Raw genomic sequence first — 20,512 nt, forward strand, 5'->3', positions numbered from 1 at the left:
ATTACCATTTATTTATTAAAAATAAGATATTTCTAAGTTTAAACAACACATAGAACTAATTAAGACCCATAAAGCCAAGCAATATTGATAAAAAGACATGTCTACGGACAAGATGGTAGCAAAAAATGTTAGTAGTGTTTTCATATCTACAAAAGAACAGGAACTTAGCAATGCAACATTAATGTAATTATGCTTCCAGTTTACTAGGGAATGCATGTCTACGGACAAGACATTTTTTCACTTTATTTGTATATCCAACTTTAATGGCATATATCTCCAGCTAGGGTACTGGAATTTTGATAAATGAGGTAGTTTTTGATAATGTATATACTAGAAGAGAAAACAAAACACATTATAGCATAAATTTGATTTATTTTTCTCTTTTATCAATACACTGAGCAAGCTAAAAACAAAAGTACAAAATTGCATAACAAGCGCATAGTATTCAACTTTTTATCATAACTTTGTAACAACTGAAGATTTTTTGTTGCAACAACCAGTAAAAGAAAGAAGAATAAATTGTCTATAACAGTGAACCAATAATGTAGTTCAAATTAAGTTCACTTATTAACTATCAATTGATAAAAACAGGTAAATTTTAAATGAAACAACATAACGTGTAATTTTGCCCATTTTCAGCGTGTATTTTACTGTTTTTTTTTCAAAACAGTAACACCTATACATGATATTTGATATTCATTGTGAAACCCTACATTCTCTTCTTCAGTTCAAAGATGTATTACTTATGTAAAGTTTATCTTTTTGTCTTTACAAGCCTATAACATAGACCCAATATGAAATGCACATCTGATCTTGGCTAGGCCGTTAGAGATCTCAATTGTTTTATTATCACTCTCTGTGCTAATATTTAAAAATCTGAAAATGTCTTACCAGAATATTGAGGATCTTCTGTTGTATGCTGGGAAGGGTCATATATATCTGACATGTTTGTATTACATAAGTTACCATAACAACAGCAATATTTAGCTTTGGTAGAACGTCTGTTTGCAACACATGGACCTACTGTACAATACTTGTCATCAGATTTTTGCCAACATCCTACAAAATAACATCTGTTATCAATTAACCTTACATATATATAATAAACAATTCTATTGGATGTCATGTTATCATGTGACATGGAATAATTCATTTAATTTTCATTCTAATAAATGGCTAAAAATTTACACCAAGCAGAGAATATATACCTTTTATTATACCTCAGTTATCATTTTCCATATATAACATAAGTACACACTATTTTCACTAATTTGCAAATTACAAGCTTTGAACTATTGGTCCTGTAAAAAATTTCCAACTATTGGACCTAGGTGAAACTATGAGACCGCAAGCGTCATTAAGTAAGCGGAATTTAAATGCAGCTAAGCGATTGGAGGATTTTGAAAATAACGCGGATGTAACGACGTCGTATTTTACCTATTGTATAGGGTTGAGGCCAGAGCAAGACGTACCCTTAGCATTTAAACATATCTATGTAAACGTTATGGTTTCAGGTTTCTTCTGATTCTTATTCGTGGAATAGTAAATTTATTGTCCCTCGGATACAACTATTGCCCTTGACTACGCCTCAGGACAATAGTTGCTCCTAGTGACAATAAACTTACTATGCCACTCATATCCAGTCAATAAGTATACAATATATTCAAAAACCTTTTGAGCTTCTTTGTTTCCATTCAAATAAAATGGCAACAGCCACATTAGAAAACCATTTTCAGGGCAATAAATATGTTAAAGAACGAGTACATACACATGTATCAGATATTTTAAGACACAAAATAATGTTCTAACATAAGCTTTTTTGAAAATGCTTCCCCTGTTATTTTGGCATAATAAAATCATTTTTTAGTAGCAATAAACAAAAGAACTATGTCAATTGGACATGCTTTGATACTATTTATGCACTTGAATTTTTACTTGATAACATTTTTGTTCGCTTTGGAGATTCCGTATATCGTCAAGTTATTGGAATTCCAATGGGGACTAACTGTGCACCACTTATTGCGGACCTGTTTTTGTATTGTTATGAGTTACAATTTATGACTAAAATTAGCAAAGACCCATCAAAACAACATTTGATACAAAAATTTAACAATACTTTTAGATATTTGGATGATATATTGGCTCTAAATAATGACGACTTCAGTATGTATACTAAAGAAATTTATCCTGTAGAACTTACTTTAAATAAAGCTAATGATAACAATGACCACTGCCCTTTCCTCGATCTTGATATCTATATCATAAACGGGAAGCTTAATACAAAAATTTATGATAAAAGAGATGATTTTTCATTTCCTATTGTTAATTATCCATTTTTAGATGGTGACGTTCCCTTGTCACCATCTTATGGTGTTTATATATCTCAACTTGTACGATTCGCTCGTGTATGTAACAATGTATTAGATTTTAGCGAGAGAAATTTATGTATTACTGAAAAATTATTACACCAGGGTTTTCGATATCACAAACTGGTCAAAACATTTACTAAATTTTATCACCGGTATAAGGAAATAATTCGTAAATATAACTCAACATGCAGACATCTTATACGTTCAGGTATTTCACATCCAAAATTTTATGGAAATATTCTTTATAAAGCACAAAAATGTCAGTATTCTCCTCAGAAACTAACAAAACCTTTAAATAGACTTATTAAAAGGGGATATAGTTACGATACTGTTGTCAGGTCATTAAAGATTGCATATTTTGGCTTTAACATTGATTCACTGATAGGGTCTTTGCATCGGAACTAAACACATTTATTTCTAAAAAAACAGTTGTTGGCATGACACGGGTTATGTTCTTCTCATATATTTTATGATAGTATGATACTAAACCCCTAACGGGAGGGATTGTACCTGATATTCATATGATGAAGACATAATCTTTCAATCAGTTTAATTGAGGTCTGGAGCTGGCATGTCAGTTAACTGCTAGTAGTCTGTTGTTATTTATGTATTATTGTCATTTTATTTATTTTCTTTTGTTACATCTTTTGACATCAGACTCGGACTTCTCTTGAACTGAATTTTAATGTGCGTATTGTTATTGTTTTACTTTTCTACATTGGCTAGAGGTATAGGGGGAGGGTTGAGATCTCATAAACATGTTTAACCCCGCCGCAATTTTGCGCCTGTCCCAAGTCAGGAGCCTCTGGCCTTTGTTAGTCTTGTATGATTTTAAATTTTAGTTTCTTGTGTATAATTCGGAGTTTAGTATGACGTCCATTATCACTGTACTATTATGCATATTTTAGGGGCCAGCTGAAGGACACCTACGGGTGCGGGAATTCTCGCTACATTGAAGACCCATTGGTTACCTTCGGCTGTTGTTTGCTCTATGGTCGGGTGGTTGTCGCTTTGACATATTCACCATTTCCTTTCTCAATTTTATGGTTCTTAGATAGGTAAATATCAAATCCCCAAAAGCTTATTTTACTGTGGGTGCAACAACCTACACAAGAACAAATGCATTTCAATGATACGGAACAACGACATCTGCACCTTAATATTTGTGACAATTTCCTTTGTAGAGAACAGTCATACTAAGTATCATAGTTTCTGTCAAAGTGTTTCAAAAGTTAAAGAAATGATAAGAGATAGACTTGATGATGGAGAGATAAAGATTACCTCATAGCTTCCCATATCAGCAGTCCAAAGTTTGTTATGTCAAAATTTACCCTGTTTTATAATGCGGATTTCTGTATCATTTTCTTTATTGAGGACTTGCCATACTGTAAAACAATAATCATCACCAGGGCACAGAACTGTTGAACCATCCTTTAATAATGTTCCTGGTAACTGGTCAACTTCATAGTCCATGCTGCTATTAGATTCCTGTCTACTATTATCATGGTACCCACATCTGGTTTGTAAACTGTAAGCATTTTCTGAAATTAAAATAGAAATTTGCACTTTAGAATTTTGTTAGGAAATTAAAGCTTTCACATTATATTGCTACATGTATTAGGAAATTACCTACTGGCCTCAGTCTGGAAAGTAACTCGTTAAGTTCCTTTATTATTGTTGGTAGAATATAAATAGAATTTGATAGTATCTTTGATCGATTTTTATATGCACAAATGTATGACGTTATTATGTTTAAGATGGTGGTCCCTTTTACCCTTTAGATTGTTCATCTGATCCATTGAGACAGTGACTGCAATCATTTGGTGTTTGCCATCCAACATAATTTACTTTTACTGAACGTATTGAGACAGCAAAATTATCCTTAAAGAGTATATACATGAAAATCAGGGCAACCAACCAAATAATCAAGGCATTTTTCCACCCATCTTTTTCTAGATATATCATTATGGTATAAAATCAGTACAGGGGAATCAGCTACAAGATATGAACAAAATTAAAATATGATTTTTTGTCTGTTTGTTCAATTATTAATGAAAGTGAAATAATGAAATAATAATTTTAGTTTAGTTGGCAGCCTTCAGGTCTAGACTAAAATACACATGAAATGCTGATACAAATTATCGCCTACATGCATCATAAATTGTTTAGTTTAGACTTTTTATAATTTGGATATACGTTTCAATATATATGTTACAAGTCCAATGTGAGAATTTGAGTAAAATCAATGAACATGAATTTGACAGCTAAAGTCCCTTAAACATTTTAAGAAAAAAGACTTCAATATTTTAATTTCCTAATATGGTATATACTTGTGAGTTTCTTTTGACTACTGTCCCAGGAGTCCACCTTTTTCTTGGCTGTTATCTGTTTGTACTCAACATCAGTAACCTTGGTAAAGTTCTGGTTACAGAGATCAGTGTAACAACAACAAAAATTGTGACTAGTGGTGCCATCTATCCGTTCAATACAGTCTGACCGTGCACAGATATCATGTGATCCCACATTCAAACATCCTGAAATATAAAATAAACTTATGCAGCATTACGGTCAAAACAGAGATATGTCTCACTTTTTTTGTAATTTTGATAGCATAATGCAATTGCTGAAATCAAAATTGCAATATATTCAAACATGTGAACTAAGCAAAAGTCTCCATGAAAAGGAGATGTGCTAATGCTTATACAACTTCATAAAATATCACTGACCTATACTAGTGGTTCCCAATCAACTGACCTAATCACAAACTAGTACATTGTTAACATGGCTAGAAACAGCATACTTAGGTCTTGCTTTTTTCACTTCATGGAAGCGAGACAAAATCAACAAGGTGTAAAATACTTATATTTCAATCAATTTAAAAATTGTGGGTCAGTGTGACCTTATTTTGATGCAAGCTGTTATACCCCTCCCGAAAATGTTATGAGTGAATGCATAACTCTGATTATAAAAAAAATTAACAAAGAAAGGACAATATAGACAATAAAGACATCATCTTCTGTGGAAGAACTTCTCTTTGATATGTTCTATTTCTTCGATTTCTTTATAACTCTGCATATTACAACCAGGTGCTCCGCAGGGCGCAGCTTTATACGACCGCAGAGGTCGAACCCTGAACAGTTGGGGCAAGTATGGACAAAATATTCAAGCATGATACAGCTCTGAATTTGGATTGTGATCAAATTTTTGACATTACATGGTTTTTTTTTACACAAAACAAATGTCAAGATTTTACAAATCAATTAAAGATTTCTTCTTCAAACTTTTTAAATCTAAAATTAAATAGTTGACACAGCATAGGTTTCTGACACAGAATGAATGTGGTCTAATGAACTTAAAAGTTTTTTTTTGCCTTTGAGCAATTCACTATGCTGTTGAATATTAATCCTCTCAAAAAAATGTTTGAAGAAATTTTCTTTTTATTTATGAAATCTGAAATGAGAAAAATTTAAACCCCCCCTTTTTTTCACATCCCCGTTTCCCTTTTTCCAAAACTGATATCAATTCAAATTTCTAATGGAGTTTGCAACAATAACTACTCTTTTAAATACATCATAAAATATTAAAATGTAAAATAAAGTGCTTGTTATCACTGAATGGTAAAGATTGGTTGGTAGTAAAAGTGAATATACATTGTTTATTGTATAAAACAATAAAAAAAACTTCATCAGCAACATTTTATATTGGCAAATTTCCAATGAAGTTATTTACATAAATTTATTGGCAAATAAAAATAGAAAATGACATCATAGTCATGTCTGGCAAATTTCCAACATATATTATCAACTACTATTCTATACAAAGAAAGATAACTCCAATTGAAAATTAATTGCTATTGCACAATATTGTGCAATTAGATATTTCTTGCTATTGTGCAATACTGTGCAATTGAAAATTTCTTGCTATTGCACAATACTTGATATGGAATCCTGATTTGGACCAACTTAAAAACTGGGCCCATAATCAAAAATCAAAGTACATATTTAGATAAAGCATATCAAATAAGCCCAAGAATTTAATTTTTGTTAAAATCAAACTTAGTTTAATTTTGGACCCTTTGGACCTTAATGTAGACCAATTTGAAAACTAAAAACATTTATTCAATTTTTGATGAAATCAAACAAAGTTTAATTTTGGACCACCATTTGGACCAATTTGAAAACTAGGCCAATAATTAAAAATCTAAGTACATTTTTAAATTCAGCATATCAAAGAACCCCAAGGATTCAATTTTTGTTAAAATCAAACTAAGTTTAATTTTGGACAATTTGGACCTTAATGTAGACCAATTTGAAAACGGGATAAAAAATTAAGAATCTACATACATAGTTAGATTCGGCATATCAAAGAACCCCAATTATTCAATTTTTGATGAAATCAAACTAAGTTTAATTTTGGACCCTTTGGACCTTAATGTAGACCAATTTGAAAACGGGACCAAAAATTAAGAATCTACATACATAGTTAGATTCGACATATCAAAGAACCTCAATTATTCAATTTTTGATGAAATCACACAAAGTTCAATTTTGGACCCTTTGGGCCCCTTATTCCTAAACTGTTAGGACCAAAACTCCCAAAATCAAACCCAACCTTCCTTTTATGGTCATTAACCTTGTGTTTAAATTTCATAGATTTCTATTTACTTATACTAAAGTTATGGTGCAAAAACCAAAAATCATGCTTATTTGGGCCCCTTTTTGGCCCCTAATTCATGAACTGTTGTTACCTCAACTCCAAAAATCAATCCCAACCTTCCTTTTGTGGTCATAAACCTTGTGTTAAAATTTCATTGATTTCTATTTACTTATACTAAAGTTATTGTGCGAAAACCAAGAATAATGCTTATTTGGGCCCTTTTTTGGCCCTTAATTCCTAAACTGTTGGAACCAAAACTCCCAAAATCAATCCCAACCTTCCTTTTGTGGTCATAAACCTTGTGTCAAAATTTCATAGATTTCCAGTCACTTAAACTAAAGTTATAGTGCGAAAACCAAGAAAATGCTTATTTGGGCCCTTTTTGGCCCCTAATTCCTAAAATGTTGGGACCAAAACTCCCAAAATCAATCCCAACCTTCCTTTTGTGGTCATAAACCTTGTGTAAAAATTTCATTGATTTCTATTCACTTTTACTTAAGTTAGAGTGCGAAAACTAAAAGTATTCGGACGACGACGATGACGACGACGCAGAAGACGACGCCAACGTGATAGCAATATACGACCAAAAAATTAAATTTTTTGCGGTCGTATAAAAACAAATGTGCTCTTTATCCTTATTTTCTAGATATGTATATATGCTATCTGAATATTTTATCTAAACTGTTTTGTCAGGGGGCTTTTGTCCTAACCCCAATAAAGCCTTTTTCATAAAAATATAATGCCACTTTTACTAAAGAACTGATATTATTTGTTATAATGACATGCATTATCATAGTTTTGTGGAAGTGATATAATTGTATATGCATTTTTAAAGTCATCTATTAACCTTGTCTAAAAAGTGGTATTCCCAACTATATTCCCCCACATACTATGTGGAAATAAGTGTATACATTTATTATATAATTCAGTTTGTTGACATGATGACTCAGACTATAGTGTTCAATAGTATTGATTGTAGTACATACCAGACTGATATGGATTTTTAACAAACTTCTAAAGCATGATTCATGCACAGTATACTGTACAGCTAGATTAGCTGACAATACCTCCCAATTACTCTTGTCCTATGTAAGACTATTTATAAGTTTACTATCAGTTACTATTGTTCAATTTTGCACTTTAATTTATTGCACCAATTTTTTACAAATGAATGTTAGGGAAAAGGGGGAATATCATTATTGATGAGTTTTTTGTAAAAAAAAAAGAAAGAAATTGTTTGGTGACAGATAGCAAAATTATAAATTTAAAAAAAAATCAAACGCTTAATATTTTAAAGAATGGAGTTGACAACGTTACCACAAAAAAATTTAATATAAAATAAAACTTTTAATTACCATATATGCACATGATTACCAAAAATATTTGGTAATAATACACACAAATAAAGAGTAATCTGATGTTGAAGCATCAACATCATGACTTTATTATAGACTTCAAAGATAGATTTCTAAATCTTATATGCTTATTGGACCTGAATACGAAATCCTTGCCTTTGTATCACATTTGGTTTATGGGCGGTCATAAGACTATTGGATGAATTTTAATTTATTACAAGTTTGAGCTAGAAACTTGTGCTGCTAAGAGTAATTCTGGTGCCATCTCTTTCATTGCTGTTTCTTCATCTTCAAGTCACAGCAAGGACTTCAATGTAGTGCAAAAAAAAACCTTCCATACTACAAGTTTAAGACAGCGCTTGCCCTTAGCACTGGTATGAGCAGAATTATTGGCATATAGACGATCCTGCCACAACTGTGTATTAAAGAACAAAGCCATTGAGTAATTATTATCAATACAAACAATCTTATGACTGCCTGGACAACATTCAATCTTATGACTGTTTCTACATCATACAATCTTATCTTATGACTGTTTTTATTTCATACAATCTTATGACTGTTTCTACTTCAAAGAATCTGAAGACTGTTTCTACATCATACAATCTTAGGACTGTCACTACTTCAAACAATCTTATGACTGTCTCTACATCATACAAACTTATAAAGGGGGTCTCACTGGGGAATTCCGATCCCGGACCTCCGCTTACTGTTTTGTCAGATTCCTGTATCCTACTTACACTATTAACGTAAGCAATTCTCGTTTTTTGTCATGTCCCGGGTCCCGCTAGACCCCATTTCCTGTTTTCACGACACAATAATTTGACTTTCACGTGTCACGCTTACAAAAAATCGGCAATCCTGCGTCAGGCTGAGACCCCAATGAGACCCACAATAAAGTTCCTGTAATTTTTTGTAGAATCTGATTCAGTTTGTAGAATCTAACTGTTGTGTCAGAACTATAGCTGTAAGGAAATGAATACCTATTAAAGATACAAATCAGTCACAACTTGAAAGGTCATTTTTGTCTAACGTTTCACTCACCAGCCAAGGATTTAATGAGAAGAAATAGCAGATAAAATTATCTTAAACCTGGCAAAGTAAAATTACATAATAGTCAAATCATTATGCAATCAATGTAGGGTTACAAAGGGGATTTCCTGTTGAAAAATAGTTGAGTACAAATTTAAAAAGTGGGGAAAAAATGTGTTTTGTCAGTAGAAAATTCAGGTTTTAGGTTAATTATTTTTGCTGCATTAGACTTTAGAATTTTGGCAGATAGAGAATCAAAGTATCGTCCCCATGATCATAGTGTCCTCCTATAAGTTGTGACAAATTACTTTCGCTGAAAGGGGATGTAATTATTTCTGACACATGTAAATTATATAATAGGCTGATTCTGTTCCAATTTATTTAACAACAGTGAATATATATCTCTCATCTACAACCTGGCATGCGATTTTTATGAAAAAGATATTGCTCATATTACATCATTATATAATTCAAGATAATAAGGACTGCCATGATTATTTTGTTTCATCAGAGAAATCTGAAGCTAGAAGGAAGTAGACTGCCAATCCCAATGTAACATAGAATCTATACATGTTGCATTGTAGCTAATTTGTAACTCAAATCTTAAATCAAGTCTTTTTTAAATAAGGAAATTGCAAAATTAGCAAATTTAGACTTGTCACATCTGGAAAAATACTCTAAACTCCTATTTTGTTGTTGTTATTGCAATATCCTCAATAATATATAGACTACAGAGTATTTATAATTTGCTACAAATAAAACAAGCAAGGATTACAGCAAAAAAAACCCATGAAATTCTTTCAAGTCCATTAAATCTTAGATGAACTACAGAAAATTCAATAGCTGTAAACCTTCAAGTTCATCACCATTTTACGTCATTAAAGTGTGGATATTGCATAAGACAAAAAATAATGTATAAATTCTCCTATTAAAAGGCCACATTACTGTTCACATAAAGCAAAAGTATTCCATTAGGATATTTTTCTCATCATTTTGCAATAAAGTTTCTTTTAGAAGACAAATTATTCATTTTCATATATGCAGCTTTTCAAGTGTAATCAAGGCCATAAAATTATTGTTTTGTCTGCAATGCCAGGATTTTGTTCTATATTAAATAAAAAACGTGGTACATTTTTTTCCCCTATTCAATCTTCTTTAATTTCCTTGCAAAAAATATAATTCCTGGCCCTGCACTAAGCAGCCAATTTATATTATGATACTCCTGAATTGAATAATATCCTCAGACTGTCAGACATAAGACAAGGATCTGCCACTATGACTAGAGTTCAAATGATGTGAATGTAATAAAAAGATGTGTGCCACATGTGGAGTAGGATCTACTTACCCTTCCTGATCACCAGAGATCACACTGATATTTAGTGGATTTGTGGAGTAGGATCTACTTACTTACCCTTCCTGAGCACCAGAGATCACACCTGATATTTAGTGGATTTGTGGAGTAGGATCTACTTACCTTTCCTGAGCACCAGAGATCACACTTGATATTTAGTGGGTTTGTGAAGTAGGATCTACTTACCTTTCCTGAGCACCAGAGATCACACTTGATATTTAGTGGGTATGTTGAGTAGGATCTACTTACATGTACCTTTCCTGAGCACCAGAGATCACACTGATATTTAGTGGATTTGTGGAGTAGGATCTACTTACCTTTCCTGAGCACCAGAGATCACACAGATATTTAGTGGGTTTGTGAAGTAGGATCTACTTACCTTTCCTGAGCACCAGAGATCACACTTGATATTTAATGGGTTTGTGGAGTAGGATCTACTTACCTTTCCTGAGCACCAGAGATCACACCTGGTATTTAATGGGTTTGTGGAGTAGGATCTACTTACCTTTCCTGAGCACCAGAGATCACACCTGATATTTAGTGGGTATGTGGAGTAGGATCTACTTACCCTTCCTCAGTACCAGAGATCACACTTGATATTTAGTGGGTTTGTGGAGTAGGATCTACTTACCTTTCCTGAGCACCAGAGATCACACTTGATATTTAGTGGGTATGTGGAGTAGGATCTACTTACTCTTCCTGAGCACCAGAGATCACACCTGATATTTAGTGGGTTTGTGGAGTAGAATCTACTTACCCTTCCTGAGCACCAGAGATCACACCTGATATTTAGTGGGTTTGTGGAGTAGAATCTACTTACCCTTCCTGAGCACCAGAGATCACACCTGATATTTGGTGGGTATGTGGAGTAGGATCTACATTTTGTACTTACCTTTCCTGAGCACCAGAGATCACACCTGATATTTGGTGGGTATGTGGAGTAGGATCTACTTACCCTTCCTGAGCACAAGAGATCACACCTGATATTTAGTGGGTTTGTGGAGTAGGATCTACTTACCTTTTCTGAGCACCAGAGATCACACCTGATATTTAGTGGGTATGTTGAGTAGGATCTACTTACCTTTCCTGAGCACCAGAGATCACACCTGATATTTAGTGGTTTTTTTTCGAGTAGGATCTACTTACCCTTCCTGAGCACCAGAGATCACACCTGATATTTGGTGGGTATGTTGAGTAGGATCTACTTACCCTTCCTGAGCACCAGGGATCACACCTGATATTTAGTGGGTTTGTGTTGCTCAGTTTTTAGTTTTCTATCTTGTGTTTTGTAAACTGTTGCTTATCTTTGGTGGTTTTTGTTTTTGACATGGCATTGTCAGTTTGACCTTGACTTAAGGGTTTGAATATCCCTTTAATATATTCTGCTTCTCTACTTTAACATGTGTCTTTGTTTCAGGAAAATATGTATTATCTTGTAAATTGCAAATAATATTTGTTGCTTATAGATACATGTAATAGAGTGACAGACAAAAACACTTAAAGTGGTCAAATATAATATTTTTTAATAGCCATATTTGAGAAAATTACTACGGGTACAAATGTACTATAAAGGGTCATTTGCTGGTTTCTGTCATATCAACATTTTGCATACTGGTTTTGCTGATTGTATTTACTATTCATTATTTTACAGACTATTTTTATTGTATGGCCAAAATACAAAAAAATTGTTAAGGCATAAGGAGTTATTAATGATGGTTTCAGTCATATTGATAAACCCTATTTCAGTCTTAAAATATTATCCGTAAACTGCACAATACAACCATTATATATTCAAGCTACTACAACCTGCAAACTATTTTCATGTCTTGTTTTTTACAATGATTGAATATATGCTTGCCAAGAAATTATGTAACATAGCTAAAAAATGTGATTAGAAACAGTGATGAGTCTTTTGGTACAATAATTAGACATGATCAGGTGTTTTGTCAAAGAAAATTTCACATCTCAGACTAATTTGTCTTCTGGTAATAGTTTTCTGGTGACTTGATGGTATGATCAGGCTGGATTGCAGACTGACAGAGAAATCTATTACAAAGCAGCTAATGAGTTTCCAAAAACTACAGCTTATTGTTATAACGAGAATAATCAAAATGTCCTAAAATCATAGTACATTGTATCTTCAACAATTTCAATTTGTCTACTTAGAAAAACAAATATACTTTTTGCAGATTAAGAAGTGAACAAAACAAAAATGAAAGATAAACACCATAAATTTTAATATTTGAAGAAGCACAAAGTTTTTTTTAACATGTATTTGCCTTTTCTGTTGGCAAGGAAAAAAAATGTATTTTTCTGCACTAGTACACATTTTAGTTTAGGGGACAGCTGAAGGGGCTTCAGCTGGCCTTCCAGGTGCGAATTTTTTGCTGTGTTTAAATTCCATTTTTGACCTTGGGCTGATTTATGCTCTTTGGTTGGGCAGTTGCCACTTTGACACATTCCCTGTTTCCATTAAAATTTTATTCTACTTGACCCATATATTTCATTTCTTTGCACTGTGAATTTTTTATTAGCATGTGGCCTAAAAACATGCATGTGTATACAAATAATAGAATCTGAAGCAAGATGATGTACCGAATAATTTTGCTTTATTCATTTTCAAGACAAAACAGTCAACTCAAACATGCCTGAACAAAAAATGGTGAACCAGACTTTCTCTTTTCAATAATTTTTGACAATTTTTAGGATTTTTTCAACAGCGAAAAAGGTTGCCGGGGCAGAGATGCAAACTAATAATTTAAAATTATCAATCTTTTATCTTCCTGTTGATTTTTTTTGGTTGAATTTATGTTTTCATATCATGCATGTATGCACAAAAAAGATCCACATGTATTTGCATATGTCTACCATAATTGATTGTGTTGTGAAAATGTTTAAGTTTGCAAAAATCTCTGCAATTAAAGCATGAAGCCCAAGATTTTGCATCTCATTCAATATATGCATAAAAAAGGGGTAAAATGTTCATTCAAGGGCAATTACTCTTGCATTTTGTAAGGGCTGGATTTAAGGTTTTAGAAAACATTGACTCATTTGCTAGTATTAACATATTATTATTCCTAAAAAATCCACAAACATGGATACAACTTGTTTTTAATGACAATTACTCATATAGGCATTATTAAGGGTCATTTGACCTTTTCAGCCATCAGACTTATTTGTTAGAACTTGATTTGCTGATAATCATTCATGATGATATTTACTGCTTACATTTTTGCTCTATCTATATGCATGACATGTATTATATTCTGATACAAATTTAAAATTTGATAAAAATCATCTGTCAAGGGCTACAAATTAAATGTATCTATAATCAAGATAACCAAAAACTGTGAAATTTGATAAAAACAGATATTTCAGACGAATTAACTTGGAAATGGAGTTAACTCTACCTGCTTTTGTTCAGCCAAAATTTGCAGTTTTAATCCAATGTTCTATTTTATCAGCAGTATGTTGTTGTAGCACAGATAGCTATAGTTCTACTAGTCCTTATATTTATCCCATTCTCATTCCTCTTTTATGTGATCTTATATTATGACTTGATGTTTACTTGACATGTGCAATATGTTTTCATTGAATTCTGTGAATGCCAATCAGATACATGTAACTATCCACCTGACCAAAGAACTAGGATATAAACAACTACATGTATACTTTTTGTATAGGAGACTATACAATAATCAACAATGACCAAAACCTATACTATATATATATATATAGAAAGCTATAAAAGATCCTGGTAAGGTGTAAATGTAAATGAATTCAAAAGAGAAAACTAAAAACCAACTAAGGCAGATTATAAGCATCCAACAACAACAAATAAGTTACAAATTTCTTACCAAAGACAGGTACAGAGAATGTAGCAGAATTAATTTTGCTTGTGGGCACTCAACCCTCTCCTAGGACAACATTAAGACATACATGTACTGTAAAAATCTGACAAACAAGTTTAATATGGCTAGAAATATCATAGGATACTTTGGCAGGGTACATGTATCAGGTGTATAATTTATATAATAAACATGACATGTACATTTTTATTTTGGTCCACATACTCTGAAGTTTTTGAATATTTCCTCAAATACAGTTCTAGCAAAATTGTTTAGGCACTTCATTTCCAACCACTGAGACAGGTCTTGAAACAAATAGTTGTATTACTGGATACTTAAGCACACAATTATTCTTAATAATGCAAATGTGTCATTAAATCCATAATCACCCTTGAGCTTCAAGACCTTTATATTTGTTTCTTTTGACTACAGAATTTTTTCCAATCTTAAAAAAAAAAATTAAAAAAAAAATGTTCATTTTGTACAATAAATATATCTCCATTTTGTTTTACCATGAAGGTCTACCATATTTACCTTGCTCAGTTATAGTTTCTGTTTCATTTACTGAATCCCATCTTGTAAAACATGATTGGTAATCACTATGGCAACGGACTGTAGGAGACTTAACCAATGGTAGTTCTCTCTCATTGGGATGGCTTGAAATGCACACTCTGCCAGAACATTCTTCTAAAATTATACATTGGAGAGGGGCTGATTTAAATAACTTATCAATTATTTAAAATTAGTTATATATGATTTCATGACTGATAATTCTGGTAAACTAAAATGATATGTCCCCTAACAAATTAATATCTTGTCATATGTGAGAATTTTGATTATAAATTAAACTGGTATATCTGATCATGAGATGATGATCAGAGGTAACAATTCACCTTAAAAAATAACCAAAAATTTGTCTGTATTCTGAGCTGTACTTGCTAATAGATTTTTTGAAAGAAAGTTAAGATAAGCTGATACCTAATACTAAATATGTACATGTACACAAGTTAAACTTTTAAAGGTACACTTTATGTAGGTCAAATAGATTTTTTTGTCTAAATAATGATTATAAAATTGAGTGTCTGCTTGCAAGTAGAGATGATTTATGCATCTAAAATTTACCAAAGATATGGACTTTGATGAAAAGATTATCCAAAGAAAATAAAGCATAAAGAGTACCGGTAATTGGCCAAGCTGATCTTCTAATGTGTAATTTATTAAAAATTCATGATACTAAATTTATGATGATATTTTAGCTTTAAAAAAATAAAAAAATAAGTCAAAATTGTGTCTGCAGACTGTTGGAAGTCTGTTTCATACATAAATGTGGGATTTTCTCTCTGTGTTTAAGACCCATTGGTGGCCTGCTCTTTGGTCAGGTTGTTGTCTCCTTGACATACCGGTATTCCCAATTTTACATGTATATATTACTGTAATTAATTTAACTTATTACTGTAATTAATTTAACTTTTCCTGACAAATGCATTTTCATGAATGTAAAGATGATCCAACACCCTGTAGTTCACATGTATTAAACAAATGTTCACCAGATATTAATTTTGATCTCAACTTGAAAAGTGGTCAGTTATACATTACAAGTTACATTGAATTTGAATTTAAAAAGCACAATATTGCAATGTATTGAGAACATTAATACGATATATATGTATATTCTTTACAAAACTGACTAACATTGGTAAATCAGATTTTTTAGTAAATTTTTTTATTAAAATGCCTTATCTTGATTATAACATCAGGACTATTTATGCTACATGTAGGTGTATATGTAAGCCAAAAAAGTGTCCCATGAAATTGTGTCCTCTAGAACATTATTTCACAGTTCATCTGTGAAATTTTGTTCATGGGACAGAATATCACATTTTTTAACTATAAAATCGTGTCCCCCTAAGTGAAAAATTGTCCCTAGTACTTGCACATAGTTTCATGGATGTTTTATAAAAATATGTCACAAAAGACAATATTTCATAGTGTAGCTATTTTTTTCTGTCCCTAAAGAAGGGAAATAATTTAGCAATCATTGAAATGTTTTAATCAATTAGTTAAATCATAATTGAAATTTAAATAAAGACAACACAGATGTAAACAAAAATGGAAAGTGGTGAATATAAACAGCTATATGACTTTCTGTGTGATGATCAATACCCTCCAGAGTTTGAAAATAATGATAGAAGATCATTTGGAAGGAAGGTAAAGCAGTTTCAAATTAAAAGCAATGAAATGTATTATATACATGTTGACAAAAAAACACAAGAGAAAACATTAAAACTTGTAATTCAAAGATGTTAAAACAGTTCATAGATTCCTGTTGTTTATTTAAAAACAAAAGTCAAATTAGTCTTATTATTTTTTGTTAAATATTTTTTTTGGTATTAGACAATATAAAAAAGATGTGGTATGATTGCCAATGAAACAACTATCCACAAAAGACCAAAATGACACAAACATTTAAAACAACTATAGGTCAGGCAAGACTTTTATGCAATATGGACATGATTTCATTATGAAAAAATGTCCAACGAAGGTCACAATAGAATCTCTTGTTAAGGGACACTTTTACATAGAAGGGGACAATATTTTATAATAAAATTATGTCCTGGACCAAATTTCATAGGTTATATCTGTGAAATTTTGTCCATGGGACATCATTTCTTGGGGGACACTATTTAATCCTACATATACACGTTCTTAAACAAGATCTATAATTATAAATCATAAAAAAAATGTTGGCACAAGCAAGTCACAAAAAAGACTGTTAATACAAAATATTAAAATTATGTATTTGAGCAAATCTCATATTTTATATTTATAGCAGAAAATATAGTTAAAATTATCTAAAATGGAACCACAGAGAACTATATCACCATAATCATGTGGAAACGAAAAATTAAGTAAATTTTCCATAATTTGTAACAGGGCATAACTCTAGATCGGTAAAAGTGATGCTACCAAAATTCAAACTTGTTTGTATTCTGTGGTAATAAGCATTGTGTATAAGTTCCATAACATTTGGTTGAGGCAAACTTAAGTTAGAGAAAGGATACTAAAAATTCAGCATTTTTTTCATTTGTAAAGGGACATAACTCTAGAATGATTAAAGTGATGCCACTAAAATTCAAACTTGATCTGTTTTGAGGTACATGTAATAAGCATTGTGAATAAGTTTCATAACATTAATTTAGGCAAACTAATATACATGAACATGATGTAAGAGAAGGAAAAATTTCACCAATTTAAACATTTGTTTATGGGGCATGAAATTGAATGTGAAACGATAGAATCTTAAGTGACAAACTGACACCACCAAATTCAAACGTAATCTGTGTTTTGTGGTGTTTAGCATTATATAATTTTCAAAACATTTGGTTGAAGGTACATGTAACTCCAGTTCGTGAATGGAAACCAATTTTGGAAGGTACAGACTGACAAGGGTAAAACTTTATGCCCCCTCGGCTACGGCACTGGAAGGCGCATATAAATACCAAATATTTGAATAAGGCTATACATTTTTTGTACTGTACATGTAAATGTATATCTCCCTTGGTTATGTAATAACATCTATGTAGTCTTCATAATCTTATACATACACATGTACAATAACCATGCTAAGAACTAAATCTATTGGACTCTAACCTGAAGTGATGAGTAAAACAAATTAGGTTATAAGGTACTTGGACACAATAATTGACCTACATTGTACTGTCAATTGGATGACACACTACTTGCTGAGATTTACCCATGTTTACATTTGTACATCAATTTAGTTAAGCTACCCAATATATTTTTCATATACAATGTACAAAATGTACATGTACCTGCTATCAATCATTATTGCATACAGTATGTAAATGTACATGTATATAAATTTTGTAATTTAGATTGCTGACAAATAAAAATACATTGTTAAAATAATTTTTTTTACATCTACAAAATCTTATAACACACGTCTTTCAAATTCTTATGTCTATCTCTAGATTTGCCTTACCTGACAAGGTTACATTGACTAAGATTTTGGAAGTTATTTTTTAATACAGTGGATGTGGTTGAGTGGTCTAGAGAGCTGGACATAAGACTAAGCAATTGGTGCTGTAGTGTGTCAAAGGTGTCAGCTCAAATCTTGTTGTCAGGTTGTGGGACAAAAATTTGTCAGCACAAAAATCTAATTCTAACTCTGTTGTACATGTTTGCTTTTCAGACTTATATAAATATATACTGAAGGACGCCTCCGGGTGCAGGAATTTTTCGCTACATTGAAGACCTGTTGGTGACCTTCTGCTGTTGTTTTTTTTTCTATGGTCGGGTTGTTGTCTCTTTGGCACATTCCCCATTTCCATTCTCAATTTTATGTACATGTATGTACAAAATGTACATATATATACATGTAATGTACAGATTAAAGTTTTGACTAAAATATTACATTTTAAAAATGATAACACAAGTGACAAAATATATGTTATAATTGGGATGTTAACCTAGCTGCCACATTCTTTATGTATATGTTCCAAGTAAGGATTGTTGTCCTTGGTTTCTGGATGCCATTTTTTTTTTTTTTTACATTTTAATTTTATATCATACATGTAAATCATGTTGTTTCTTTCCCAATTTGTCATTCAAGTATTTTATATGGCTTACAATACAGTATAGGTTTTACTCATTGTTTGGTGTTGAAGGCCATGCAGTACCTACTGTACATGTACATATGTTATTGTAGTTGTCTCACTGGCAATCATGTCAATTTTCCTTATTTAAATTTTACATATACAATGTATATGTGAGATTCCAATTTTATGTCAGGTTCATGCCTCTTTGTAAAGTTCTTAAAGAATCATAATAAAACGTTCTATTTAAATAAATAAAAAAATACACAGAACTACAGTCCTATCAATTTTATATATGTATCTCATTGCAGTGTAAAATGGATTGTATCCCAGGACCCACTTTACAATATTGAAATAATTTATTACTATAAAAAAAAGTAAATTTTCTTTTAATTAATTGGCAGTTTTATTGCTATAAATTTAATCTTTAACCAATCAATTTGGTCATTATCATGCAAAAAAGTAAATTGACATCATTAATAATCCTCCTGTCTGACATGTCTAATACACTAAAAAAAATCTTACAAAAATGTCCAAATATGGCTGATAAATTAAACTCAGTGAACTATTCTTTTATCTACACTTATCAATTTAAAAATAAAATAATAAAGAATGTTTTGTGTATTCTAAATACTGATCCTGGTCAAATAATTTTTCTGATCTAATGCAGGTCATTGATTATTGGGTTAATATATGTAAAATGTAAAGTTGTTCCGAACTATCGTCTAGACAGGCGACAAACTGTGACCTTTCAATGTTTACCTGTCTGCTAATACACAAATAACAAATCACAGTATACTTTCAATTTATTTCTCTTTGTTTTGATAAAAGAATGAAACCTAGCATTCCCTATTCATATCATTCAGACAATTTATAATTGAGATCTGGTATTTCTAATGATTAAAATATTTAGCACAATTAAAAAAACTTGTTGCCATTGCACCGTCTGACTGATCTGCAGTGCATATCAATGGTTTCTGTTACAATTGCACTGTATAAAATCTTGTCAGTACCAACAAAATTTAATATTTACAGAAACTTACCACATAATGAAATCAATGTAATCACACACAGCTGATAAACTTTCATTTTTCAAGTTCATTTCGCAGCATTTTCTCTCCACAGAAAACTAAACAACGTCGTGCCTCACTCTTGATCAGCGTTATGTAAACGCTTGTAAGCTGTGCACCTGTCAAATGTGTTTTTTTCACAGTTTTGTTAGGACCGCATCAATATGCAATTAAATTGCAACACTCACTGTCATCTCAGTGTCTCTTATCCCTAA

At 31.7% G+C, this 20,512-nt stretch overlaps 1 protein-coding gene across 1 annotated transcript in view; it reads right to left on the reverse strand.

Moving 5' to 3' along the window:
• LOC139513112 (bone morphogenetic protein receptor type-2-like) overlaps window positions 1-20,409 on the reverse strand; it is a 35,118-nt gene extending 14,709 nt beyond the window's left edge. Inside the window, exons 1-5 of the mRNA XM_071301290.1 lie at window positions 20,271-20,409; window positions 15,146-15,298; window positions 4,700-4,903; window positions 3,701-3,910; window positions 892-1,059 (exon numbers count right to left, since the gene is read on the reverse strand). Coding sequence (XP_071157391.1) covers window positions 892-1,059; window positions 3,701-3,910; window positions 4,700-4,903; window positions 15,146-15,298; window positions 20,271-20,316 — 781 coding nt within the window. The 5' untranslated portion in view covers window positions 20,317-20,409. The remainder of the gene's footprint in view (window positions 1-891; window positions 1,060-3,700; window positions 3,911-4,699; window positions 4,904-15,145; window positions 15,299-20,270) is intronic.
• Between the last annotated feature and the right edge of the window lie 103 nt (window positions 20,410-20,512).

This window comes from Mytilus edulis, chromosome 2, assembly GCF_963676685.1.
Source record: "Mytilus edulis chromosome 2, xbMytEdul2.2, whole genome shotgun sequence".
Classification (NCBI taxonomy): Eukaryota; Metazoa; Mollusca; class Bivalvia; order Mytilida; family Mytilidae; genus Mytilus; species Mytilus edulis.